Source organism: Choloepus didactylus, chromosome 8 (genome assembly GCF_015220235.1).
Source record: "Choloepus didactylus isolate mChoDid1 chromosome 8, mChoDid1.pri, whole genome shotgun sequence".
Taxonomy (NCBI): Eukaryota; Metazoa; Chordata; class Mammalia; order Pilosa; family Megalonychidae; genus Choloepus; species Choloepus didactylus.
The window spans coordinates 87173715-87201303 of NC_051314.1; the positions used below are offsets into that span (position 1 = coordinate 87173715).

Here is a 27589-nt window from a genome sequence, read left to right on the forward strand (position 1 = left end):
AAGTAGGAAGATGGGGTGAGATCTCCACTGATTGTTCCCTCTCCTTCTGGATAGTACCCCTTCTTATACACTGTTTTCCTTGTTTCCTGGAGTCTGCTCAAACATGTAAAGCAGTCTTCACTGTGATTTCCTAAATCTTTCCTTCTTTCCTCAATTTCAAAATGATTTTTTTTTTCTCTCAAAATAATTTAATGCTTCCTCTTCTAGGCTGACTTATCCACCACCAACTATAGAAACAAAGTCTGGAACTCATATTTTTCCATGATTATATTTTCTTTTCTTTTAAGTTCCGGAGAAAAAAGTGAAAATATTCCAGCCTGGATTATGTTTATCTTTATATCAACACACTCATCAAGTATAATTTTCAATATTTTTTAATCTGAAGAAGGGGCATGCAAGGCAAATGTTTCTGTGGACTTAAGAGTCAAGATTTTGCTCTGCTTCTCCTTTCCTAAAGGGCAGATTTAATTTTAATGAGACTTAATTGTATTCATAGCACCTTCCCAACCACTATTTCAGTTGATTCTCATGGCAAATCTGAGAGAATTTCCAGACAATTCTGATTCTTAAGCTTAGGCAGTCTTATCCCCATTCTATCCATGAGAAATCTGACATTTGGGGTGATTTTGTAATATGCTCATAATAAGTAGAAGAACCAGGAAAAGAAATTCCATTTGTTTCCTGATTATTGGCCCACTGCACAGGCTTGGCCAAAGGAATGAAGACCACATTACTACCCTGATTAGTTCTTCAGAATTCTTCCTCATCTGCTCTTAACCTACCTTTCAGCCATTTGGGCTGATTCTGATGCCCAACAGGTCTGTTTCTGTGTCTTTGCTCATATTGTTTTCCTTTTCAAATATTCATCTCCTTTGATGAACAGTTCCAAATTCTTGTGGCCCATCATGCAAATCAGCTTCATGGAAATCCTGCTCTTTCCTTGCAGCCTGTTCTAACTGTTCCCTCCTCTCAGCCTAGAGCTCTGTGTTCAACTCAAGTGGTTCCTTGCTCTCAGGTGCCTATGTCATAGCCTGAATTTTACTTTTATTCACTTAAGATTAAGCAGGTATCTCAGTTTCCCTCTCTGAACTGTGAGCTCCTTAAGCTCATGGACCACATCTTAAAAGTAACCAGCACAAATGAGCATTTCTCTGGCTCTGTGCATACTCATTCTATGTTAACATCAGACTATACCTCTCCGATTATTGTGAGACATGATTCTTGTTTGCCTCATACAAGACCACTTCAGTACTCCAAGTCTAATATTCTGCTTTCATTCCATTGCCCCAAATAGCACTAATGTCAGGCAGCAGTGTTGCAGATAGTACTGTTCAAAAAAAAAAATTGTCATGATTCCTAGCTATGATGCCCAAGAGTGCAAGTGCTGCATTTCAAGGATGCCATTCTCTGCATGAGCCATGTCTTCATATGTCACTGTGACACCTCTCATGTGCTCTCATTTTTGTAGAAGCCCCAAGCACTCTTGCCATTTTGCAAGAAGCTGCTTGCATTTGTGTTGTGTATGTCTTATTTTTTTATTGTCCCATGAAGGGTAAAGTGAAAATATCTTATAGTTTTCCCTAAACTTTTCTTGCATGATCTATCCCTTGTCTCAGGTTTGTGACCCAGAGGACCATGATGATGGACAGTTTATGTAGAGGTGATGCCAAGTTAGAATCATTTGAAGCATAAATTATGCAGCCATGTAGTAAGTCATTGTCCTGTCTGGAGACTCTTGCTGGGACTGAATATTTAAGGCTAACTTACCAGTATTCTGCTTTTGTTTGGCCGTTCACAGACTGCCCAGACAGCCTTCTGGATTCACGAAAACTTTAATCCTGCAGATTCAGAGAGCTTACTTCTGGCCCTTCCCGCCTTGCCAGCAATCTGAGACCAGATACTATCTTGTCATGAGAAGTGTCACTCCAGGTCCCAGTAGCAAAAAAGCCCAATGTTAAGCCATCATAAATCCAGGTCCGGGCTACATTTGAGCCAGGAGAAACAGGGCAGTATTCAACTTTGTTGGCTGAAATCCAGTGATGATGAAGAATGTCCAACTGTGGAAGTTACTTTTAACGATTCTGTATAGATAAAATTGAATATACTGTTGAAATCAACATTTTATCTGGAATATACACAACAAAATAAAATGGTACATTGAAGCAATTCTCCCCAATAATTTAGATGTTTCAAAGTATTTGTGGATAGGGCTATTCTCAAAATTGTTTCCATTCTTCTGTTTCACTCATAGGGAGCTGGCCTAGTGTCTCAAAGGGTTCCAAGCTCTTTTATTAGGAACAGTGTAGAATTTCTGGAGAACCATTTTCTGTCCTGCTTTATGTCTACCTTTTGTGAGGGTGATGTAATCAAACTGACATTTGAGGTTTCTTTAAAGTCCAGAAACAAATCTTTGAATTTAAATCCTAGATTAATTAAGCATGAGAATAAATGGAAGCTTGGGTGCTCTAAAAAAGGGAAATAATGGCTTTATTTCATCTGAGATATAAAAGATAAATGTCAGCTTTAGAATATGGGATGAGAGCCTTAAAAGACTACAGGGAAAAAGATAGGGAGGTTGATCATGGAGAGAGGTAGAAAATACAAAGAAGTTTTCAGAAGATTTTAGACAAGTCCTATCTCACCATTATTCTATCACAGACACTTCATATCCATGGTTACCCTGGCAATGTGATGAATTTCTTGTCTAAAGAGATAAAGGTCAACATTGAGCACATTTATTTTACAGGTTTCAAGAAATTTCACTAAAATAAGCATTTTCTAGTCAACCTTTAATACAGAAATTTACACATTCATTTCATTGACTAAAAGATTCATTCAAAGTTTACAGGAAACTGCTCTCAGAGAGATGATACTTAGTTACCTGATCTTTCCCAAAGGGTCAGCTATTTGAAAGTGGGTTGACATCACATGAGATATCATTTAGGTAACCTGCAAAGTGCCTTCCAATATTGGTATTTTTTTTAAAATTTCCGTTTTACTGAGATATATTCACATACCATATCATCATTCGCAGTGTACAATCAATTGTTCAAAATATATCATATAGTTGTGCTTCATAACCACAATCAATTTTTGATCATTTTCATTAATCCCCAAAAAGTAAAAGGAAAAAAGAACACCTAAAACATCCCATCCCACCCCCCCATCCTACGCTATTTTTCAATTAATTTTTGTCCCCATTTTCCTACTCATCTGTCCATATAATGGATAAAGGGAGTGTGAGCTGCAAGGTTTTCAAAATCACACAGTCACACTGTGTATGATACATAATTATACAATTGTCTTCAAGAATCAAGGCTACTGGGTTGCAGTTCAAATGTTTCAGGTATTTCCTTCTAGCTTTTCAAATACACTAAAAACCACAAAGGGATATCTATACAATGCATAAGATAACCTCCAGAATGACCTCTCGACTCCATTTGAAATCTATCTGCCACTGAAACTTTATACTGTTTCATTTTGTTCCCTCCTTCCATATTGGTGTTTGAATTACTTTTGGCATGAAGAAATGAGAGATGGGTCTTTGTGGAAGGTCAGCTTGGACAAGGTGGCTTGAGGGAGACTGAGGGCTGAGGTGCCACATTCAGATGCTCAGTGCATGGGGAGGGAACTTCCTGGGGAGAAAGATCCCAATGCTGGAAGCAGGAGGGGTCCAAGGGTAAACTCATTCCTTGAAATTATTTTCAGAGCTCTGTGCTCCTGTGCACTCTCACACGATTCACACTGCCTTAGTCATGCCTAGATATGAGGTCGTTCAATAATTGAAGACACTTAACGGCAGTTCTCCTGACTGGTGTTCTGGGAAGGCAGGGGGAATAATTAGCTCCAAAACTCCAGTATCTCTATCTGACATCCTTGCTTCATTCCTGGTTGCACTTTTTGTAATGTTTAGGGATGCTGAGGCAGAAGCAGATTTATGCCAGTCTGTGAGATACTCATGTCCTCATTGTTACACAGGGAGGAAAGCCTGAACTTTGAGATGCTTTCCAAGGCTGCTGGGACAAATGCACCATTTGGGGGAACAGGAATCTTAGGGCCGAATGTTGGGGAGGAGAATGTCTGCCAAGGTGCAACAAGTTTTCATCTACAGCTGAGAGGAGAGGGTGGAGGGGGAGACTCAGACTTAGGAAGAAATGGAATGGATCTTTAAGTGGCAGGGGTATGAGTGAGGGAAACAATGGGCAGCAAAATTAAAAGAGATAGAGCACTTACCAGGAAGAAAAATAGGAGAGAAATCAGAGAATTAGAGAAGATATTACCTGTTCCTGGCTTTTCCTGGAGGAGGTGACCCTTGAGTGTTCTGGGTTTCCCATAATAGGTGGACACATCATAGATAAAATCTCCGTATAAGAGAACTGGTGTCACAGGTGACTGACTCTCAACATAGCAGACAGCCTTTTCTCTTGTTGTTTGTAAGTGCAGAGCATTAGCACAGTTCAGGTTCTAGAACCACTAGAATCACCACCGAGTCATGATTATTCTCTTCAGTACCTTAACTAAAGTGATATTATGCAAGGCTGGACACTACATAATAGAGAAGAGCAGTGTCTCTAAAGAAGATCACTTTTGGAACAACTGACATGCATTTCATTGAATCTTCCTTATGTGCTCTCAGGTCCAGTAACCTGGCCTGTCTTTATTTATTTCCTGTGAGTCTGAACATGGTGCTGAGAGCATCACCTGCAGGAAGAACTCTCTACTGGGACCACTCAGAACCTCCCTGTACTTGGGCTGCAGGGGCTGGGTCCAGTCCTCAGGGGAAGCTGGACCAATGCCCTGTATTCCCTGAAGCCTTGGGGTGAAGTCAAGCTCTGGACTTGCTAACTACACAGTTTATAGTTAACTAGAAAGTTCAACTTAGTAGAAGGCACATGGGGATTCTCTGCAGGGCAGTATTTGAAGCTCCCAAACTAAGGCAATTATTATTTGTATAGAAAAGAAATATTATTAAGATTGTGGGGAATGAAAAGAGAATTTTAGAGAATATATTCCTCTGGACAATGGACATTTCCCTCATGGCTTGATGGGGCTGAGCATGGCCTTTAGGAATTCTCAATGGAGCTGTGCTGTGGTGCACTACCAAGTCACTGGTCATTTTCTTGTTTGCATACAAGTTTTTCTCATATTCACAATAGGATTATCCATCATATTTATTAAATGAAAGACAATAACCTCAGCCTGGGAAATTCACTGGGCCTTGGCTTTCTAGAATTTCTATGTTGCAAGCATATAATGAATTTTCAAAGTTTGTTAAAGAGTTAATAATTTGAACATAAACAATGAATTACTTAAAAATTCAAACAATGGGTTTTAAAAGGTCAGAAGCCAAAGTATTTTATTTCTTACTTGAAGCAAAAAGAGTCGTCAACATATTATTGGAATTGACATATAAATAACAGTACATTTCTCCATTAATTCAATTGAAGCCATGCCCAAGTCAACAGAATGCTAGTTCATTTAACATTTCCACAGAATGCCAAGTATAGACATAGCACTGGGCTTCAAAGATAATAAGACATGTTCCTTCTCATTTACCTAAGCCCTTCTAGGGGTATACAGGCATTATATTTTAAAATCATCCTTTGAGAAATGTTAAACCCAGTTGTTACTGATTACTTAATATCTGATTGCATGTTTGCAAAGATTTTTCAGTTCTCAGAAGTAAACCTTATCCCTTGTAACATAGGCCAATTTGGTATGACTTTGCTTGGTAAATGTTGCTCATTGAGTGGCATTGCCTCTGTAAATATGAGGTATAAATAAGGGAAAGGACTTTACCACGCCTGGCACTTTAGGATGCAACACTATTTGAGAAGCAATAGAAACCTCTAGCTGTAGTTGTGGAGGAAGGGAACCCATTGGGCATTAGGGTTTCAATAGATTTATTGGGAGGCTGGTACAAAGTATTCTCTTACTCTCCATCTCTCAGTTAATCCTGAGCAGCTCTGCTTTGATCACTTTTATTTGCTTACATTTTTATATAAGTTTTTTTAAAAAGCAATGTATTCAGGACTAAAATACATTTACACCATCTCATCTGGTTTAATCCTTTGTTTATTAAATGAGAAAATGAAAGTGACTTTTACAAGATGAAATAGTTGGTGGCAGAGCATGATTCTCATGCAATAGATATTTTTGATATTCACTATTTAATTTATGCCACCAGCCAGAAGAAAGATAAAGAGAGTTTCATATTTATTAGTGTGAAAAGTGTGTGGGGATGACATAATGGAGAATAGACTTTATGGAGTGCTTTGTTCATGGTGGGTGTGATGGTTTGAAGTTCTTATGGACCCCAGAAAATCATGTTCTAAGGCTAATCTTACCTTTGTGGACCCACTGCAAGTAGGATGTTTTGGTGAGTAGGATCTTAATTTAAATATGACCCACCTCATTCAGGGTGTGTGTTATTCTCTTACTAGTCCTTAAAAAGACTATGAAAGCACAGAGAGACCATGAAAAAGCCCTAGAGTGTTAGAGAAAAAAGCCAGAAGTTGAAGGGAATGAAACCTGGAGAGTAGAACCAGTGGACGCCATATGGCAGAGGGAATTCATAAAGAAAGGCTAAGGACCTATAGAAAGTGGAAGAAATAAGAATGGTTTAAAATTGTTGGAGAAAATAAATTGAACACAATCTTCAACAAAGTAGTCAATTAAACAGAAAAAATCATAAGATTGAAAAGGTAAGATATGTAAATGACCAATTCAGGAGATCCAACATCTAAGCATGACTTCTTGAAAGGAGGTGGTGGTGGAGGAAGAGAGAACAAAAGTAAATATAGATGATGTTCTATAGATATAAAACAAGATAGAATTTCATATGTTTTATTTTTCATTGTCAATAATAACCAAGGAATGGGTGGTTCTTGGGTCCCTTCAAGTTCCTATAATGGAATTCTACCTTAAATTCAAGCCCTCGGCCACACAAACTCATTTCCTAACGTTCTGTGTCCTTGTTCACTAACTAAAATATTAAAGATATTTCTCCAATGTCTTTTTCACAGCTGCTTTCACTTCCTTGTTCTTTAGGCTGTAGATTAGGGGATTCACCATGGGTGTGACCACACCATACTGCAAGGAGAAAAGCAAATCCAGGGAGGAATCAGAGGTGGGATTGAGATAGCGAATCATACCTGAGCCAAAGTACAGTATCACTGAAATGAGGTGGGAGGAGCAGGTTTTGAAGGCCTTGCTTCTGCCTGTTGTAGAACTGATGGTCAAGATAGTGGAGATAATGCGGGCATAAGAGAAGAAGATGGGGAGGGATGTTCCAAGCCCATGCAGTAAGGTGGACCAGATCAGGATATAGGTATCAATGGAGATATCAGAGCACGACAGAGGGAAGAGAGAGGGCAGCTCACAGCTGTAGTGGTGTATGATTTGGTCCTCACAGAAGTCCAGACTAACAGCCAGGAGCACAATGACAACTGAATTGAGACCGGTCAGTCCCCAGGAGACCAACACCAGCCTCACACAGAGCTGGTGGCTCATCACCTGTGCATAGAGCAGCGGGTGGCAGATGGCAGCATAGCGGTCATAGGCCATCACTGAGAGCAGACAGGCTTCAGTCCCTGGAGTAATGAACACAAAGAAGACCTGGGTCAGGCAGCCATCTACCGAGATGGTTTTCTTTTCAGACAGGAGGTCCACCAGCAGCTTGGGCACCGTGACAGAGGAGAAGCAGAGGTCCAGGAATGATAGATTACTCAAGAAGAAGTACATGGGTGTGTGGAGGTGGGAATCAGCTCTGATCACCAGCAGCAGCATCAGGTTCCCCATCAGGGTCAGGAGGTAAATCACCAGGAAGAGCACGAAGAGCAGGGCCTCGATGTGGGGGTCGGCAGACAGCCCCATGAGAATAAACTCGGTGACTGTGCTGTGGTTCCTCAAGGCCATTTACAGATATTTCCTTGGAATAAAGTAGGAAGATGGGGTGAGATCTCCACTGATTTTTCCTTTCTCCTTCAGGATATCACCTCTTATTCGTATATACCCTTTTTGTTGTTCCCTGAACTTTGTACTCAAACAATTAAAGCAGCCTTTACTGTAATTTCCTAAACCTATTCTTCTCCAAACAATTTCCAAATTATTTTTTTTTCTCTGAAAATAATTTAATGCCTCCTCTTCTAGGCTGACTTATCTGTCATGAACAATAGAAACAAAGTCTAGAACTCATAATTTGTCCTGGTCCATAATTATGTTTTCATTTCTTTTAAGGTCTGAAGAAAATGTGAAAATATTCCAGCTTGGATTATATTTATCTTTATAGCATGCAGTCAACAAGTATAATTTTCAGTATTATTTAATTTGAAGAAAGGGCATGCAAGGCAAATGTTTCTGTGGATGTAGGAGGCAAGATTTTGCTCTGCTTCTCCTTTCTTAAATGGTGGATTTAATTTTAATAGGACTTTATTGTATTCAGAGAACTATCCCAACCACTATCTCAATTGATTCTCATGACAATTCTCTATTTTATCCATGAGAAATCTGATATTCAGAGTGATTTTGTAATATGCTGATAACAGGTAGAAAATCAGGAAATCAAATCCATGTGTTTGCTAATTATTGGCCCAGGGCAGAGGCTTGGTCCACAGGGTTGAAGGCCACGTTTCCTACCCTGGTTAGTTCTCCAGACTTCTTCCTCATCTGCCCTTAACCTACTTTTCAGCCACTTGGGTTGCTTTTCATGCAGACAGGTCTATTTGTTTCTGTGTCTTTGCTCACGTTGTTTTCCTTTCAAATATTTACACCTTTGATGCACAGATCCAAACTTTGTGGCTGTTCATGCAAATTCAGCTTCATGGAAATCCTGCTCTTTCCTTGCAGCCTCTTCTAACTGCTCCCTCCTCTCAACTCATAGCTCTCTGTTCAACTCAAGTGGCTCCTTGCTCTCAGGTACCTTATGTCGTAGCCTGAATTTACTATTTCATTCATTAAGGTTAAGCAGGTATCTCAGTTTCCCTTTCTGGACTGTGAGCTCCTTCAGCTCATGGACCACATCTTAAAAATAACCAGCACAAATCAGCATTTCTCTGGCTCTGTGCATACTCATTCTACGTTAGCATCAGACTATACCTCTGATTATTCTGAGACATGATTCATGTTTGCCTCATACAAGATCACTTCAGTATTCCAAGCCTAATAGTCTCCTTTCATTCCATTGCCCCAAATAGCACTAATTTCAGTCGGCAGTGTTGTTGATAGTACTGCTAAAAAAAAGTTGTCATGATTCCTACCTTTGATGCTCATGACCGCAAGTGCTGAATTTCAAGAAAGCTGTTCCCTGCATGGACCATGTCCTCTTATGTCACTATAACACCTCTGATGTGCTCTCAGTTTTGTAGAAGCCGCAAGCTCTCTTGCCATTTTGCAAGAAGCTGCTTGCATTTGTGTTGTGTATGTCTTATTTTTTTATTGTCCATGAAGGGTAGAGTGAAAATATAGTTTTCCCTGTGCTTTTTTTTTTGCATGATTTTGCCTTGGGTTTCAGGTATGCTTCCAGTAGGACCATGATGATGGGCAGTTTATGTAGAGGTGATGGCAATTTAGAATCATTTAAACCATAAATTATGTAGCCATGTATTAAGTTGTCCTGTGTGAAGATTCCTGCCAGGACTGGAAATTTTTGGGCTAACTTACCAGTATTCTGCTTTTATTTAGCAGTTCACACAGTGCCCGAGCAGCCTTCTGGATTCACAAAAACTTTAATCCTGAATATTCAGAGAGCTTACTTCTGGCTCTTCCTGCCTTGCCCACAATCTAAGACCAGATGCTATCTCATCATAAGAAATGTCATTCCTGGACCTAGTAGATTCAGGTCTGGGCTACCTTTGAGCTGGGGCAAGCAGGGCAGGGTTCACCTTTGTTGCCTGAGATCCTGTGATGATGAAGAATGTCCAGCTGTGGAAGTTACTTTTAAGGATTCTGTGTGAATGAAACTGAATATACTGTTTAAATCAACATTTTATCTGGAATGTACACAAGCAAAATAAACTGATAAATTGAAGCCATTATCCCCAATAATTCAGACATTTCAAAGTATTTGTGGATAGAGATATTCTGAAAATTGTTCCTGTTCTTCCATTTGACTCATGAGGGGACTGGCCTAGTGTCCCAAAGAGCTCCAAGCTCTCATGCTAAGAACATAGTAGAATTTCTGGAAAACCATTTTCTGTCCTGCTTTATATCTACCTTTTGTCAGGATGATGTAATCAAACTGACACTTGAGGTTTCTTTAATGACCACAGACAAATCTTTGAAATTAAGGCCTAGATTAATTAATCATGAAAATGAATGGAAGCTTTGGTACTCTATAGAATGGAAATATTGACTTAATTTCATCTGAAATATAAAAGACAGATGCCTGCTCCAGAACATGGGATGAGAGCATTGAAAACCTAAAGGGAAAAAGATAGGGAGTTTGATCATGGAGAGAGGTAGAAGATGCAAAGAAGATTTCAGAATGATTTTGGACAAGTCCTGTCTTACCATTATCTTAGCCCAGACACTTCATATCCATGGCTACCATGGTTATTTGGTGAATTTCTCCTATAAAGAGATATAGCTCAAAACTGAGTACATTTATTTTACAGGTTTCAAGAAGTTTCACTAAAATAAGCATCTTCCTAGTCAATCTTTAATACAGAAATTTACACATTAATTAAAAATCTATTAAAAGTTAACAAGAAACTATTATGAGAGAGATGGTACCTGATCTTGCCCAAAGGGTCAATAGTTGAAAGAGGGTTGACAACACATGAGATACTATTTAGGTACCCAGCAAAGTGCCTTCTGATATTGGTTTTTATTTTAAAATAAAGTTTTATTGAGATATATTCACATACCACACCATCATCCACAGTGTACAATCAATTGTTCAAAATACTGTCATATACTTGTGCTTCATCACCACAATTTTTGCTCACTTCCATTAATCCAAAAAAAAAGTAAAAAAGAACACCTAAAACATCCCATGCTCCCCATCCCACTCTATTTATCAATTAATTTTTGTTCCCATTTTGCTGCTTATCTGTCCGTATACTCGATAAAGGGAGTGTGAACTGCAAGGTTTTCACAATCACACAGTCACACCATGTAAGATACCTAGTTAAACAACTGTCTTCAAGAATCAAGGCTACTGGGTTGCAGTTTTACAGTTACAGGTATTTCCTTCTAGTGTATTTCAATAAACTAAAAACTACAGAGGGATATCTATATAGTGCAGAAGAATGACCTCCAGAATGACCTCTCAACTCCATTTGAAGCCTCTCAGCCATTGAAAATTTATTTTGTTTCATTTCACTTTTCCCTTTCATATTGGTGTTTCAACTAATTCTGGCATGAAGAAATGAGGGAAGGGTGTGTGTGGAAGGTCAGCTTCAACAATGAAGCGTGAGGGAGCCTGGGGGCTGAGGCGCCACATTCAGATGTTGGGTACATGGGGAGGAAACTGACTGGGGAGAAGGATCCCAATGCTGTAAGCAGGAAGGGTCCAAGGGTAAGCTCATTCCTTGAAATTATTCTCAGAGCTCTGTGCTCCTGTGCACTCTCACAGGATTCACACTGCCTTAGTTGTGCCTAGATATCAGGTCATTCAATAACTGAAGACACGTATGGCAGTTCTCCTGACTGGAGTTCTGGATAAGCAGAGGAATGAGGAGTTCTAAAACTCTAGTATCTCTCTCTGACATCCTCATTTCATTCCTGGTTGCTCCTGATGCAGGAGCAGATTTACGCCAGCCTGTGAGTTACCTGTGTCCTCAGGGAGGGAAGGGAGAACTTTGAGATGCTTTTCAAGGCTGCTGGGACAAATGCACCATTTGGGGGAGCAGGAATCTCAGGGCTCAATGCTGTGGAGGAGAATGTCTGCCAAGGTGCAGGAAGTTTTCATCTCCAGCTGAGAGAAGAGGGTGGAGGGGGGCCTCAGACTTAGGAAGAAGTGGAATGGATCTTGAAGTGGTAAGGGTATGTGTGAGGGAAACAATGGGCAGCAAAATTAAAACAGATAGAACATTTACCAGGAAGAAAAACAGGGGAGAAATCAGAGAATTAGAGAAGATATTACCTGTTCCTGGCTTTTTCTGGAGGGGGTGGCCCTTCAGTGTTCTGCGTTTCCCATATCCTGGGTGGACACATCATAGGTAAAATCTCCCCGTACAAGAACTGGGTTCACAGGTTACTGACTCTCAACATAGTAGACAGCCTTTTCTCTTGTTCATAGGTTCAGAACATTAGCAAAGATCAGGTTCTAGAACCACTAGAATCACCACCGAGTCATGATTATTTTCTTCAGTACCTTAACCTAGAGTGATATTCTGCAATGCAGGTCACTACATGAATTGAGAAGAGCCATATCTCTAAAGAAGATCACTTTTGGAACACCTGGCATGCATTCCATTGAGTCTTCCTTCTGTGTCCTCAGGTCCAGTAACCTGGCCTGTCTCCATTTATTTCCTGTGAGTCTGAACATGGTGCTGAGAGCATCACCTGCAGGAAGAACTCTCTACTGGGACCACTCCGACCCTCCCTGTGCTTGGGCTGCAGGGGCTGGGTCCAGTCCTCAGGGGATGCTGGTTCTGTGCCCTGTATTCCCCGAAGCCTCGGGGTGAAGTCAAGCTCTGGACTCAGTAACTACACAGTTTCTAGTTAACTAGAAAGTTAAACTTAGTAGAAGGCACATGGGGATTCTGTGCAGGGCAGTATTTGAAGTTACTGAATTAAGGCAATTGTTTAAAACCTAGAAAAGATTCATTATTAAGCTTGTGGGGAATGAAAAGAGGATTTTAAAGAATATATTCCTCTGGTCAACGGACGTTTCCCTCATGGCACAATGGGGCTGAGCATGGCCTTTAGGAATTCTCAGTGGAGCTGTGCTGTGGCACACTACCAAGTCACTGGTCATTTTCTTTTGTGCATACAAGTTTTTCTCAGATTCACAGTAGGATTTTCCTTCATATTTATTAAATGAGAGACAATAACCCCAGACTGGGAAATTCACTGTTCTCGTGTTTCTAGAGTTTCTATATTACAAGCATGTAATGAATTTTCAGTTACAAGTTAATAAATTGAACATACAGTGAATTAATAATTGAAGCAATGGGTTTAGAAGGTCAAAAGTAAAAGTATTTTATTTCTTATGTTTAGCACAAAAGAGTCATCAACATATTATTGGAATTGACATACAAATAACAGAGTACAATTCTCCATTAATTCAATTGAGGCCATGCCAAAGTCAACAGAATGTTAGTTTATTTAACATTTCCGCAGAATACCAAGTTTAGACATAAGAACGGTCTTCAAAGATAATAAGACATGTTCCTTCTCATCTACCTAAGCCCTCATAGGGGTATATAGGCATAATATATATATATTTTTTCAGCTTGTATTTTTTTTATTGAGATTGTTTACGAACCATACAATTATCCAAAGATCCAAAGTGTACAATCAATTGCCCACGGTACCACCATAGAGCTGTCCATCCATCAACACAATTAATTTTTTTTCAATTTTTAGATCATTTTCATTACTCCAGAAAAGAAATAAAGACAAAATAAGGAAACTCAAATGCTCCCATACTCCTAACCACACCCACCTCCATTATTGATTCATTGTTTTGGTTTGGTACCTTTGGTACTGTTGGAGAAAGAATGTTAAAATACTACTAACTGTAGTATATAGTTTGCAATAGGTATATTTTATTTTCCTATATGCCCCTCTATTATTAACTTCTAGTTATAATGTCATACATTTGCTCTAGTTCATGAGAGAGATTTTTAATGTTTGTATAGTTAATCATGGACATTGTCAACCACAAGAGTCACTGTTTTATACATTCCCATCTTTAACCTCCAACTTTCCTTCTGGTGACATACATGACTCTGAGCTTACCCTTTCCACTACATTCAGCACTGTTAGTCATTCTCACAATGTGCTACCATCACCTCTGTCTACTTCCAAACATTTAAGTTCACCCTAGTTGAACATTGTGCTCATAATAAGCAACTTCTTCCCATTCTTTAGCCCTGTTCTATATCCTGGTAACTATATTTCATGTCTATGAGTTTACATATTATATCTAGTTCATGTCAGTGAGACCCTGCAATATTTGTCCTTATGTGTCTGTCTTATTTCACTCAATATAGTGTCCTCAAGGTTTCTTCATCAACCCATTTTTTAAAGACAGTTTTGTTCACACACAATACATTCCCTCCAAAGTAAACAATTGATAGTTCCTGTATAGTCATGTATTTATGTATTCACCACCATCACCACTATCTACATAAGGACATCTTCACTTCTTCCACAAAGAAGGAGGAAGAGTCAAAGAAGGTAGAGAGATGAAAGAAAAAAGAAAGAAAGAAAGAAAAAAACACATGACAGCTAGGAAGTTGTAAAAGGAAAGACAGCATTAAAGTAAAGTAGAATAAAGAGTCAGACAACATCTCCAATGCCAAGAGTCCCATACCCGTTCCCTGTGTCCCCTCCATATGCATTTAGCTTTGGTATATTGCCTTTGTTACATTGAAGGAAGCATAATACAATATTTCTGTTAATTATAATCTCTAATTTTCACTGATTGTATTTTTCCCCCAATCCCACCCTATTTTTAACACCTTGCAATTTTGACATTCATTTGTTCTACCTCATGTAAAAACATATCTGTACCTTTTGTCACAATTGTTGAGCACCCTAGTTTTCACTGAGTTATAAAGTCCCAGTCTTCTTTCCTTGTGGTGTCCCACATGCTCCCAACCTTCCTCTTTCAACCATACTCACAGTCATCTTTGTTCAGTGTACTTACATTGCTGTGCTACTATCTCCCAAAATTGTGTTCCAAACCTCTCACTCCTGTCTTTTCCTTTCTGTCTGTAGTGCTCCCTTTAGTCTTTCCTGTAGAGCAGGCATCTTATTCACAAACTGTGTCATTGTCTGTCTGAGAATATTTTAAGCTCTCTCTCATATTTGAAGGACAGTTTTGCCAGATATGGGATTCTTGGTTGGTGGTTTTTCTCTTTCAGTACCTAAAATATATCACCCTACTTCCTTCTTACCTTCATGGTTTCTATTGAGAAATCTGCACATAGTCTTATCAAGTTTCCTTTGTATGTGATGGATCACTTTTCTCTTGCTGCATTCAGGATTCTTTTTTTAATCTTTGATGTTTGATAATCTGATTATTAAGTGTCTTGGCATAGGCCTATTCAGATCTGTTCTGTTTGGGGTATGCTGTGCTTCTTGGATCTATAATTTTATGTCTTTCATAAGAGATAGGAAATTTTCATTGATTTTCCTCTATTATTGCTTCTGCCCCTTTTCCCTTCTCTTCTCCTTCTGGGACACCAATGACATGTACACTCCTGCATTTTGTTTTGTCCTTAAGTTCCTGGAGATGTTGCTCATATTTTTCCATTCTTTCTCTATCTTTTCTTTTGTGTGTAGGCTTTCAGGTGTCTTGCTCTCCAGTTCCTGAATGTTTTTTTCTGCCTCTTGAGAGCTGCTGTTGTATGTCTCATCTCTTGTGTTGTGCCTTTCATTTCCATAGATTCTGCCAGTTGTTTTTTCGAACTTTTGATTTCTACCTTATGTACACCCAGTGTTTTCATTATATGCTTCATCTTTTTTGCCACATTTTCCCTAAGCTTTTTGAATTGATTTAGCATTTGTTGTTTCAATTCCTGTATCTCAGTTGAAGTGTAAGTTTGTTCCTTTGACTGGGCCATAACTTCATTTTTCTTAGTGTAGGGTGTAGTTTTCTGTTGTCTAGGCATCTGGTTTCCTTGGTTACCCCAATCAGGTTTTCCCAGACCAGAACAGGCTCGGGTCTCAGAAAAAGGCAATAGTGTCACATCTCCCTGAGGGTGAGTCTTAGAAGATTAATACACCCTGTGAGGCCTCAAGTCACTGTGTTTTTCCACCCAGCAGGTGGCACCTATAAGCCTGTAGCTCCAGACTGGTGTAAGGAGGTGTGGCCTGTGGCTGTTTTCCCCCAGGCTCTGGGATCTAGTTCTGAATGGAAGGCGGTTAGTAGAGCTTGGCACCACCTCTTTCCTCTTAGGGAAATTACACCCCCTGGGGAGATATCATTTGCTTTTGAGTAGTCTCTTTGCCTCTGCTACCTCCACCCTTGTATGTGTCAAAGTGCTGGGTACTGAAGATGGCTGAACCTTTCTCCATTGAGCAGAAAAAGGGACAGAAAGCCCCCCTTCAGGGCCTGTCAATGGCCACCCTCAGTTTCACCCATTGACCAGAGACAGCACCTAGTCCTCTGGGCTTCCCTTCACTCCCAGAGAGGTCCTCTGGCTCTCCAAGGTCAGTCGTCAACACAAAAGCCTCTGTCTGCTTTTTGGGGATTCATAGCTTGTATTGAAGAGTCAACATTTGTTAATTAAACCCTCAGTTGGTGCTGGGCTGTGCTATATTCACTTGTTCAGAGAGTGCTGTTCTCTAGCACAGGGAGGCTTTGCAGTTTGGGCTGCCATGGGAGAGGGGCTCTTGGTTCAGGTCTGCAGTTTTTGCTTATAGATTTTATGCTGTAATCTCAGGCATTCCTCCCAATCCAGGCTGGTGTATGATGTGTGGACAGTCACATTTGTCCACCAGCAGTTATTCCAGATTATTTACTAGTTGTTCCTTGTTGTTTATTAGTTGTTCCAGGGGGACTAACTAGCTTCCACTCCTCTCTATGCTGCCATCTTCTCCTCCTATAGGCATTATATTTTAAAGTCATCCTTTGAGAAATATTAAACCTAGTTGTTATTGATTACTTAATATCTGATTTCATGTTAGCCAACATTTCTCAGTTCTCAGAAGTAAACTTTTATCCCTTGTAACAGAGGCCAATTTGGTATGACTTTGCTTTGCTTGGTAAATGTTGCTCATTGAGTGGCACTGCCTCTGTAAATATGAGGTGTAAATAAGGGAAAAACCTTTATTGTGTATTCTGGTTTGCTAATGCTGCTGGAATGCAAAACACCAGAAATGGATTGGCTTTTATAAAAGGGATTTATTTGATTACAAAGTTACAGTCTTAAGGTCATAAAGTGTTCATCAACAAAGGGTACCTTCACTGGAGAAAGGCCACTGGAATCTGGAAAACCTCTGTTGGCTGGGAAGGCACATGGCTGGCATCTGCTTGCTCCCAGGTTGCGTTTCAAAATGGCATTCTCCAAAATGTCTTCATCAGCTTCCAATGGCCATCTTCAAAATGTCTGTCTCAGCTACAACTAGCTGTGAGCTCCTTCTGTCTGAGCTTTTATAGAGCTCCAGTGAAGTAATCAAGGCCCATACTGAATGGGTGGGGCCACACCTCCATAGAAATGCTGAACCAATAGGTTCCAACCTAATCCACACTGATACGCCTGCCCCACAAGATTGCATCAAAGAACATGGCTTTTTCTGGGGGACATAATATATACAAACCAGCACACCATGCCTGGCACTTCAGGACTTAACACTATTTGAGGAGCAATAGAAATCATCTAGCTGTAGTTGCTGAGGAAGGGAACCTATCGGGCATTAAGGGTTTCAGGTAGATTTATTGGGAGGCTGGTAAAAGGTATTCTCATACTCTCCATCTCTCAGTTAATCCTGAGCAGCTCTGCTTTAATCAGTTTTATTTGCCTATGTTTCTATGTAAGATTTTTTTAAAACAATGTATTCTGGGTAAAATGTATTTAAACCATCACATCTGGTTTAATCCTTTGTTTATTAAATGAGAAAATGAAAGTGACTTGTACGAGATGAAACAGTTGATGGCAGAGCATGGTTGTCATGCAATAGATATTTTTGATATTCACTATTTAATTTATGCCACCAGCCAGAAGAAAGACTAAGAGAGTTTCGTATATATTAGTGTGAAAAGGGTGTGGATGACATAATGGAGAATAGATTTTATGGAGTGCTTTATTAATGGTGGGTGTGATGGTTTGAAATTCTTATGGACCCCAGAAAATCATGTTCTAAAACTTATCATACCTTTGTGGACCCACTGCAAATAGGATTTTTTGGTAAGTAGAATTTAAATATGACCCACCTCACTCATGGTGTGTGTTATCCTCTTACTAGGGTCCTTTGAAAGACTATGAAAGCACAGAGAGACCCTGAAAAAGCCCCAGAAGGTGTGAGAAAAAAGACAGAAGCTAAAGGCAATGAAACCTAGGAGAGAAGAACCAGCGGACACCAAATGGCAGAGGCAATTAATAAAGAAAGGCTAAGGACTTATATAAAGTGGAAGAAGCAAGAATGGTTTAAAGTTGCTGGAGAAAATAAATTGAATACAATCTTAAAAAAAGTAGTCAATAAAACAAAAAATCATAAGCGTGAAAAGTAAGATACATAAATGATCAATTCAGGAGATCCAACATCTAACTATTAGTACTAGAAAGAAAGTTGTGGTGGAGTAGGAAGAGAGAACAAAAGTACATAGAGACTATGTTCTATAGATACAAAACAGAGTGGAGATGCATATGCTTTATTTTTCATTGTCAATAATAACCAGGGAGTGCGTGGTTCTTGGGTCCCTTCAAGTTACTGTTCTGGAATTGCACCATAAGCCCTGGCCACACAAACTCATTCCCTAACATTCTGTATCCTTGTTCACTAACTTAAAATATTAAAGATATTTCTCCAATGTGTTTTTCACAGTTGTTTTCACCTCCTTATTCTTTAGGCTGTAGATGAGGTGATTCACCATGGGTGTGACCACACTGTACTGTACAGAGAAAAGGAAATCCAGGTTGGAACTAGAGGTAGGATTTAGGTAGTGAATCAAACCTGAGCTAAAAAACAGGATCACTGCAATGAGGTGGGAGGAGCAGGTGTTGAAGGCCTTGCTTCTGCCTGTAGTAGAACTTATGGTGAAAATTGTGGAGATAATGTGGGCATAAGAGAAGGAGATGGGGAGGGATGTTCCAAACCCATGGAGTAAGATGATGCAGATCAGGATATCAGTGTTGATGGAGATATCAGAGCAAGACAGAGGGAAGAGAGAGGGCAGCTCACAGATGTAGTGGTGTATTACTTGGTCCTTACAGAAGTTGAGACTAACAGCCAGGAGCACAATGGCAACTGAATTGAGACCGGCCAGGCCCCATGAGACCAACACCAGCCTCACACAGAGATGGTGGCTCATCAGCTGTGCATAGAGCAGTGGGTGGCAGATGGCAGCATAGCGGTCATAGGCCATCACTGAGAGCAGAAATGCTTCAGTCCCTGCAGTGATGACCACAAAGAAGACCTGTGCTAGGCAGCCGTCTACTGAGATGGTTTTCTTTTCAGACAGGAGGTCCACCAGCAGCTTGGGCACCGTGACAGAGGAGAAGCAGAGGTCCAGGAATGATAGATTACTCAAGAAGAAGTACATGGGGGTGTGGAGGTGGGAATCAGCTCTGATCACCAGCAGCAGCATCAGGTTCCCCGTCAGGGTCAGGAGGTAAATCACCAGGAAGAGCACGAAAAGCAGGGCCTCGATGTGGGGGTTGGCAGACAGCCCCATGAGAATAAACTCGGTGACTGTGCTGTGGTTCCTCAAGGCCATTTAGAGACATTTCCTTGGAATAAAGTAGGAAGATGGGGTAAGATCTCCACTGACTATTCCTTTCTCCTTCAGGATATCACCCTTTTTCTTATATACCCCTTCCTACATTGCCTGGACTCTGCTCAAACATCGAAAGCTGCCCTCACTGTATCTAAGTAAGAGATGTTATCCTGTCTTGTCTATGGCCCATCTTGTATAATGGTCTTCACATCCCTCAGAGATTCTTATGTCTGTTCAATGAGGATTTATTGAAAAAATAAGGGCCCACTTCCCCATTCGGGGTGTTTAGCTTCCACTGGACTCTTCCTACAGTACTGAAGTCCTTAAAGTTCTAGCACATCCATGTAGTGATATTCTAAACCTACTCTTCTTTCCTCAATTTCCAAATCATTCTTTTTTTTCCCCCTCAAAATAGTTCAATTGTTCCTGCACTAACTGGCTTATCCATTGGGAACAAGAGGCCCAGAGCCTAGAATTCATAATTTTTCCAGGAATCATGAAAATTTTTTCATCTCTTTTAAGGCCAGAAGTAAAAAGTGAACATATTCCAGCCTCGACCATGTTTGTCTTTATAGCAATGCAATCATCAAGAATAATTTTAAATATTATTTATTCAAAGAAGGGGCTCAGGAAGGAAACTCTTTCTAGGGTCCATGAAAGTCATGTTTTGGCTCGTCTCCTTATTTCCTAAACAGTGTATTTAATATTAATAGGACTTATTTTTGTACAGAGCACTATCCCAACCACTATCTCAACTGGTTCTCACGACAAATCTGAGAGAATATCCAGGCAATTCTGATTCCTAGGTTAGGCAATCTTATCCCCATTTTATCCATGAGAAATCTGATATTCAGGATGATTTTGTAATATGCTGAAAACAAGTAGAAGAACCTGGAAATCAATTCCATTTGTTTTCTAATTATTGGCCCAGTGCGTAGGCTTTGTCCATGGGAATGAAGACCACGTTTCCTACCCTTGTTAGTTCTTCACATTTCTTCCTCATCTGCTGTTAACCTACCTTTCAGCCACTTGGGCTGCTTCTCATGCAGTCAAGTCTATTTGTTTTTGTGCCTTTGCTCACACTGTTTTTCTTTCAAGTATTTACCTCTTTGATGCTCAGATCGAAATTCCTGTGGCCCTTCATGCAAATCCAGCTTCATGGAAATCCTGCTCTTTCCTTGCAGCCTCTTCTAACTGTTCCCTCCTCTCAACCTCCAGCTCTCTGTTCAACTCAAGTGGTTCCTTGCTCTCAGGTGCCTTATGTCATAGCCTGAATTTTACTTTTTTTATTCACTTAATCAGGTATCTCAGTTTCTGTCTCTGATCTGTGAGCTCCTTTAGCTCATGGACCACATCTTAAAAGTAACCAGCACAAATCAACATTTCTGTGTCTCTGGCATATGCATTCTATGTTAGCTTCAGACTATACCGCTCAGATTATTCTGAGACATGATTCATGTTTGCCTCATACAAGACCACTTCAGTACTCCAAGCCTGATATTCTGCTTTCCTTCCATTGACCCAAATAGCACTCATGTTAGGCAGCAGTTTTGCTGATAGTCGTGTTCCTAAAAATGTTGTCATGATTCCTACCTATGATGCACGTAACTGAAGGTGCTGAATTTCAAGGATGCTGGTCTCTGCATGGACCATGTCCTCTTATGTCACTGTGACATCTCTGATGGGCTCTCAATTTTGTAGAAGCCCTAAACACTCTTGCCATTTTTGCAAGAAACTGCTTGCATTTGTGTTGTGTACATCTTATTTTTTTTATTGTCCTATGAAGGGTAGAGTGAAAATATCTCTTTGTTTTTCCTAAGCTTTTCTTGCATCATCTTGCCCTAGATGTTAGGTGTGCATCTAATAGGACCATGACGATGGGCAGTTTGTTTTAGAGGTGATGGCAATTTGGAATCATTTGAGCCATAATTATGCAGCCATGTAGTAAGTCACTGTCCTGTCTGATGACTCTTGCTGGGACTGGACTTTTTTTAGGCTAATTTACCAGTATTCTGCATTTGTTTGGCAGTTCACAAACTGCCCAGGCAGCCTTCTGGATTCACACAAAGTTTAATCGTGCAGTTTCAGAGAACTTACTTCTGGCTTCTACTGTCTTGCCATCAGGCTAAGACCAGGTGCTCTCCCATCATGAGAAACTTAACTCTTAGACCTAGTAACAACGAACCCAAGCTTAAGCCCATCATAGATGCAAGTCTGGGTTACCTGTGAGCTGGGACAGACAGGGCAGTATTCACCTTTGTGTGCTGAGCTCCAGTGATGATGAAGAATGACCGGCTGTGGAAGTTACTATTGAAGATCTGCAAGATAACATTGAATATACTGTTTAAAGCTAACCTTTTATCTGAAATAAACGCAAGCAAAGTAAAATGATAAATTGAAGACATTCTTCCCAATAATTTAGTGGGTGAGGCTATTCTGAAAATTGTTTCCATGTTTGCATTTGACTCGTGGGGGCTGGCCTTGTATCCTGTAGGGCATCAAGCTCTCATATTAAGAACATAGTAGAATTTCTGGAGAAGCATTTTCTGTCCTGCTTTATATCTACCTTTTGTGAGGATGATATAATCAAACTGATACCTAAGATTTCTTTACTGACGAGAGACAAATCTTTGAATTTAAAATGTTGATCAATTAAACATGAAAATAAATGGAAGCTTGGATACTCTATAGAAGGGAAATACCGGCTTCATTTCATCTGAGATATAAGAAATAGATGCCAGCTTTAGAAAATGGTATTAGAGCATTAAGAGCATAAAGGGAAAAATAGGAAGATTGATCACCAAGACAGGTAGAAGATTCAAAGAAGATTTCAGATGGAATTTAGACAGTCCTGTCTCACCATTATTCTAGCACAGACATTTCATACCCACGGTTTCCCTGGTGATTTGATGAATTTCTCCTACAAAGAGATAAAGCTTGATATTGAGTATATCTATTTTATAGGTTTCAAGAAGATTCATTAAAATAAGCATCTTTCTACTCAACCTTTCATACAGAAATTTACACACTCATTTCATTGCCTTAATGATCCATCCAAAGTCAACAAGAATTAACATTGGGAGAGATGATACTTAGTTGCCTTTTCTTGCCCAAAAGATCAGCTACTTGAAAGTGGGTGAACTTCACATGAGATATTATTTAGGTACCCAGCGAAGTGCCTTCTAATATTGGTATTTGAACTAATTCTGGCATGAAGAAATGAGGGAAGGGTGTGTGTGGAAAGTCAGCTTCAACAAGTGGGCTTGAAGGAGCCTGGGGGCTGAGGTACCACATTTAGATGCTCAGTACATGGGAAGGAAACTCACTGGGGAGAAGGATTGCAATGCTGGAAGCAGGAGGGGAACAAGGGTAAGCTCATTCCTTGAAATTATTCTCAGAGCTCTCTGCTCCTGTGCACTCTCACAGGATTCACACTGCCTTAGTTGTGCCTAGATATGAGGTCGTTCAGTAACTGAAGACATTTAATGGCAGTTCTCCTGCCTGGAGTTCTGGGCAACCAGGGGAAATAAGTGGCTCCAAAACTCCAGTATCTCTCTCTGACATCCTCATTTCATTCCTGGTTGCACTTTTTGTAATGTTTAGGGATGCTGAAGCTGGAGCAGATTTATGCCAACCTGTGAGATACTCATGTCCTCGTTGTTACACAAAGGGGAAGCGACAACTTTGAGATGCTTTCCAAGGCTGCTGGGACAAATGCACCATTTGGGGGAAAAGGAATGTCAGGGACCAATGCTGTGGAAGAGAAAGTCTGCCAAGGTGCAGGAAGGTTTCATCTCCAGCTGAGAGAAGAGGGTGGAGGGGGGCCTCAGACTTAGGAAGAAGTGGAATGGATCTTGAAGTGGTAGGGGTGTGGGTGAGAGAGACAAAGGGCAGCAAAATTAAAACAGATAGAGCACTTACCAGGAAGAAAAATAGGGGGGAAATAAGAGAATTAGAGAAGATATTACCTGTTCCTGGCTTTTGCTGGAGGAGGTGGCCCTTGAGTGTTCTGGGTTTCCCATCATGGGTGGACACATCATAGGTAAAATCCCCCCGTAAGAGAACTGGTGTCACAGGCAATTTACTCTCAATATAGCAGACAGCCTTTTCTCTTGTTCATAAGTGCAGAACATTAGCATAGATCACGTTCTAGAAGCTGTATAATCACCACCAAGTTGAGATTATTCTCTTCAGTACCTTAACCAAAGTGGAATTCTGCAATGCATGTCACTACATGAATAGAGAAGAGCAGTGTCTCTAAAGGAAATCACTTTTGGAACACCTGCATGCATTTTGTTGAATCTTCCTTATGTGCTCTCAGGTCCAGTAACCTGGCCTGTGTTCATTTATTTCCTGCGAGTCTGAACACGGTGCTGAGAGCATCACCTGCAGGAAGAACTCTCTACTGGAACCACTCAGACCCTCCCTGTGCTTGGGCTGCCTGGGGCTGGGTCCAGTCCTCAAGGGAAGCTGCGCCAATGCCCTGTATTCCCCCAAGCCTCAGGCTGAAGTGAAACCCTGGACTCACTAACTACACACTTTCAAGTTAACTAGAAAGTTAAACTTAGTAGAAGGCCCATGGGGATTCTGTGCAGGGCAGTATTTGAAGTTTCTGAATTAAGGCAATTATTTATACCTGGAAGAGAACTATTATTAAGCTTGTGGGGAATGAAAAGAGGGTAATAAGAAAGGGATTTTAAAGAATTTGTTCTATCAGATACGGGCGTTTTCCTCATGGCACAATGATTCTGAGCATGGCCTTTAGTAATTCTTCAGGGAGCTGCGCGGAGGCTCTCTACCGATTCACAGGTCATTTTCTTGTGTATGTACAAGTGTTCCTCATATTCACAACAGGATTAACCATCATATATTTTTAATGTGAATTTATTCTTATGTATTCACACACCATGCAAAAAATCCAAAGTATATAATCAATGTCTCACAGTATCATCACATAGTTGTGCATTCATCACCATGATTAAGGTTAGAACATTTTCATTACTCCATAAAAAGAAATAAAATAATAAAGTAAGCTCAGAAATTCCCACATCCTTTATGCCCCCTTATCATTATTATTTTGGATAATTAAATATTTTTATCTGACATCTCACATGTATTTGCATAAAATTAATTTTTTTCTAATGAGTAACTGTTCAGAACTGAATGTTAGTTCCACTGATCACCTCTGCATTTTTAAGTTATAATCTTAGCCTCACACTGTCCTTTCATAGGCAGAGTTGTTAGCACCAAGGAGGAAACAGCCATTGTTCCTTTTCCTTAGGAACTTAAGGATTGTGTGTCCCTAAAACTGTTGGGCAGGTTCATGTTTAAATAATTATTTCTATGGCAACATTTGATTTATTAAGTATATATATGTAATGAAAAAGGTCCCATTAGAAAAGAAACTTGAGTATATTCAATGGGCCAGGTTGTTTCACCTGGTAGTGTCAGTAAGCAGGTGCATTACCTGCTTTACAACTGTAAAGTGCCAGAATTTACAATTTGAGTGTGGGAAGGCACCTCAGATTCATCAGTCCAACCCCATTCCCTTCCATTTTACAGATGAGGAAAGGGGTTCAGGAACATAGGTGAATGGCAAGACTGGAACAAAAACACAGGCTCTCAGCACTAGGCTCTTTATTATACTATCTTCATTTATCCCCATAGACTGTGAAACTATTTGAATAAAATTGCGCTCTATAAGCCAAATTTTTTTCAGTCTGAGTTGCCAGAAGAAATGAATTTTTGTGCTTAAGTTTCTTCTGCACAACTTTTACAGTCTATGTTTTAATTAACATGGAGACAATATTGATCAGTCATTCCACTAAAGTTTAGGGCATTTGCTTCAAGTTGAGTTTGGGGATTAATTTGTGAGTGGGATGGGCTTCAAGAATTATTTATCTTTCATGCCATTTCTCTTTTCACTTATAACTTACACAATTACCTGTTCTCAAGTTTAATAGTTAGGTCAATGACTTGATTAATTTTTTAAAAGACAATACCAGATACAGTAATTGGCCAGAATAAACTAGTGTAGTTTTAACATCCCAATCAGGAAGGAATTTTTTTTCCAGTAAAAGGTGATATAAATTACATGGGGAAATATAATATTAAAAAACTTCAGAAGTAGCCCTTGTTGTTAAAAGTGTTTAAGGGTGGCCAGCAGGGGGAGTCCAAGGAGTTTAATCGGCTTCAAAATTACAAACAATTTTCTAAGATAAAAGGAATGATTAATAACACAATGAAGAATAATCAGCACTGAATTTTATAATAGAATGATTCACCTAACTTTCCAACTGAAAACAATAGAGTTTATTTACTTTCCTAACAAATAACAATTTTGCCTTCACTGTAAAATTCAGATCTGTCATTTATAATGTTCCCTGGATTATCTGAACTAGCAGACTTCCTGGGGAATTGTAGTTTCTAATAAACCCAGGTGAACTGTTCTTATTGAGCAATGAATCATTGGCAATGAGGTAGGGTAGAGGCACACCTAGGGATGCTGGTTGATAGGTTAGTCTTTGATGGCCGTGGTCCAGAGGAGCCGCTGATCAGTTTCCCCAGTGACTACCCAGATCCATTGTTGGTATTAGAAGTACTGACCAGTATTCCAAAACCAAGCATATGACTGGTGAGGTTCCACTTTAAGCCTGTTGTGGCAACCTGATTGCAAGGCTATCCAACAGGTATAAGGCCACACCAATAACCTTCCGCTCCAGTGTTTACATGCAACTTGTGCTTCCTGGTTGGAACAGGTAGGTGAGAGATTTCTCATGAATTATTATAATTGACAAAGAAGTGATATCAGTTGTTTGAAAAAGGGAGCTCACAGATGCCACAGTCTGGTCAAAATGTCCACCAAGTCCCCCCAGTGTCACAATCATATCAACCTGTAGGTGTTTTTGTTCTATCTTCTTTTGGAGCACTTGGAGGCACTTGGTAAAGTCAGTGTGGTCTTGATCAGGTGTTGAAAACAGCGCACAACTCTTAATACTGTAGTACTCTCTGACTTAAGGCCTAATAGAATCAAAATCTCCATTGATGAATTCAGGTAAAAAGCTTTCCTGCTCTCCTTCAGTGGTATCATATAAGCAGTTGACACCTCCATCAATACAGGCTTTTAAAAGAGCTTTGCTCCAAAAATGACAAAATGTCGTCCAAAGACTGATTCAGAATCAAAAGGCAGGACTTCAAATTCCCAGTGGGAAGCAGGCTTCCAATGCAGTAAAGTCATGCTCCATATTGGAATATTGGCCTACAGGGGTGGTGGAACCACTAGTGAAAGGAGCAAACCATACGAGAGAGCAAGGGTGATCCCCCCTTATTATTATTTTTTTATTTTAAGCAACTTTGTTTTGAAATAAATTCAAACTTACAGGAACAGTTGCAAAAATAGTACAAACCCGATACATAGAACCCCAGCATACCCCAACCCCCCCTCCCCTGATACCCCAATCCATCACCTTTAACATCCTGTCACACCACCGTTTCTTTCTTTCCCTCCCTCTTTCCCTGCCTATCTGTCATCCATCATCTATTGCTCTGTCCTCTGAACATATGAGAGCAAGCTGTACACATCTTTGAACAAACACTATAATTCACATATACCTTTCCCACTGACAAGAACATTCTTTTATGCAATCCCATTAAGCACAGCTAAGAAGTTCAAGAAATTCAACATTGATACAAAGCTTACATTCTATATTTCCTTTTTTTTTTCCTTCCTTATGTCCCATCTGTGTCCCTTTCAGCCTCCTCTCCTCAATCCTCAGATCCCATCCAGGATCATCCTTGGCATTTAATTGTCATCTATTTAGACTGTCTTTTTTTTTTTCAGTTGTGGAAACATATGCACAACCTAAATCTTCCTATTCCACCCCCTCCCTTGCATTCCATTAGTGGGATTAATCACATTTAGAAAGTTGCAATACTATCATGTTCCCACCATCCATTTCTAGAAGTTTTCCTTCACCCCAAACAGAAACCCTTCACTCATTTCTTAAATCCCCATTGCCCCTTCCCCCACTTCTT

General features: G+C 39.9%; 2 protein-coding genes and 1 pseudogene across 2 annotated transcripts; all 3 read right to left on the reverse strand.

Annotated features, from left to right (window-relative positions):
- Nucleotides 1–6993: 6993 nt before the first annotated feature.
- Nucleotides 6994–7917, reverse strand: LOC119543365 (olfactory receptor 8S1-like). Its single transcript, XM_037848171.1, has one exon. The coding sequence runs from the start codon at nucleotides 7915–7917 to the stop codon at nucleotides 6994–6996; it is 924 nt and encodes a 307-aa protein (XP_037704099.1).
- A 10714-nt stretch (nucleotides 7918–18631) lies between these two features.
- LOC119541254 (olfactory receptor 8S1-like) lies at nucleotides 18632–19555 on the reverse strand. The gene has a single exon (XM_037845004.1). It carries the CDS (start codon nucleotides 19553–19555, stop codon nucleotides 18632–18634), a length of 924 nt encoding a protein of 307 aa, XP_037700932.1.
- Nucleotides 19556–26072: 6517 nt separating this feature from the next.
- On the reverse strand, nucleotides 26073–26799 carry LOC119543294 (annotated as a pseudogene).
- Nucleotides 26800–27589: the final 790 nt, after the last annotated feature.

Coding starts and splice junctions, on each gene's coding strand:
- LOC119543365 (XM_037848171.1), bottom strand. CDS start 7,917: ATGGCCTTGAGGAACCACAGCACAGTCACCGAGTTTATTCTCATGGGG.
- LOC119541254 (XM_037845004.1), bottom strand. CDS start 19,555: ATGGCCTTGAGGAACCACAGCACAGTCACCGAGTTTATTCTCATGGGG.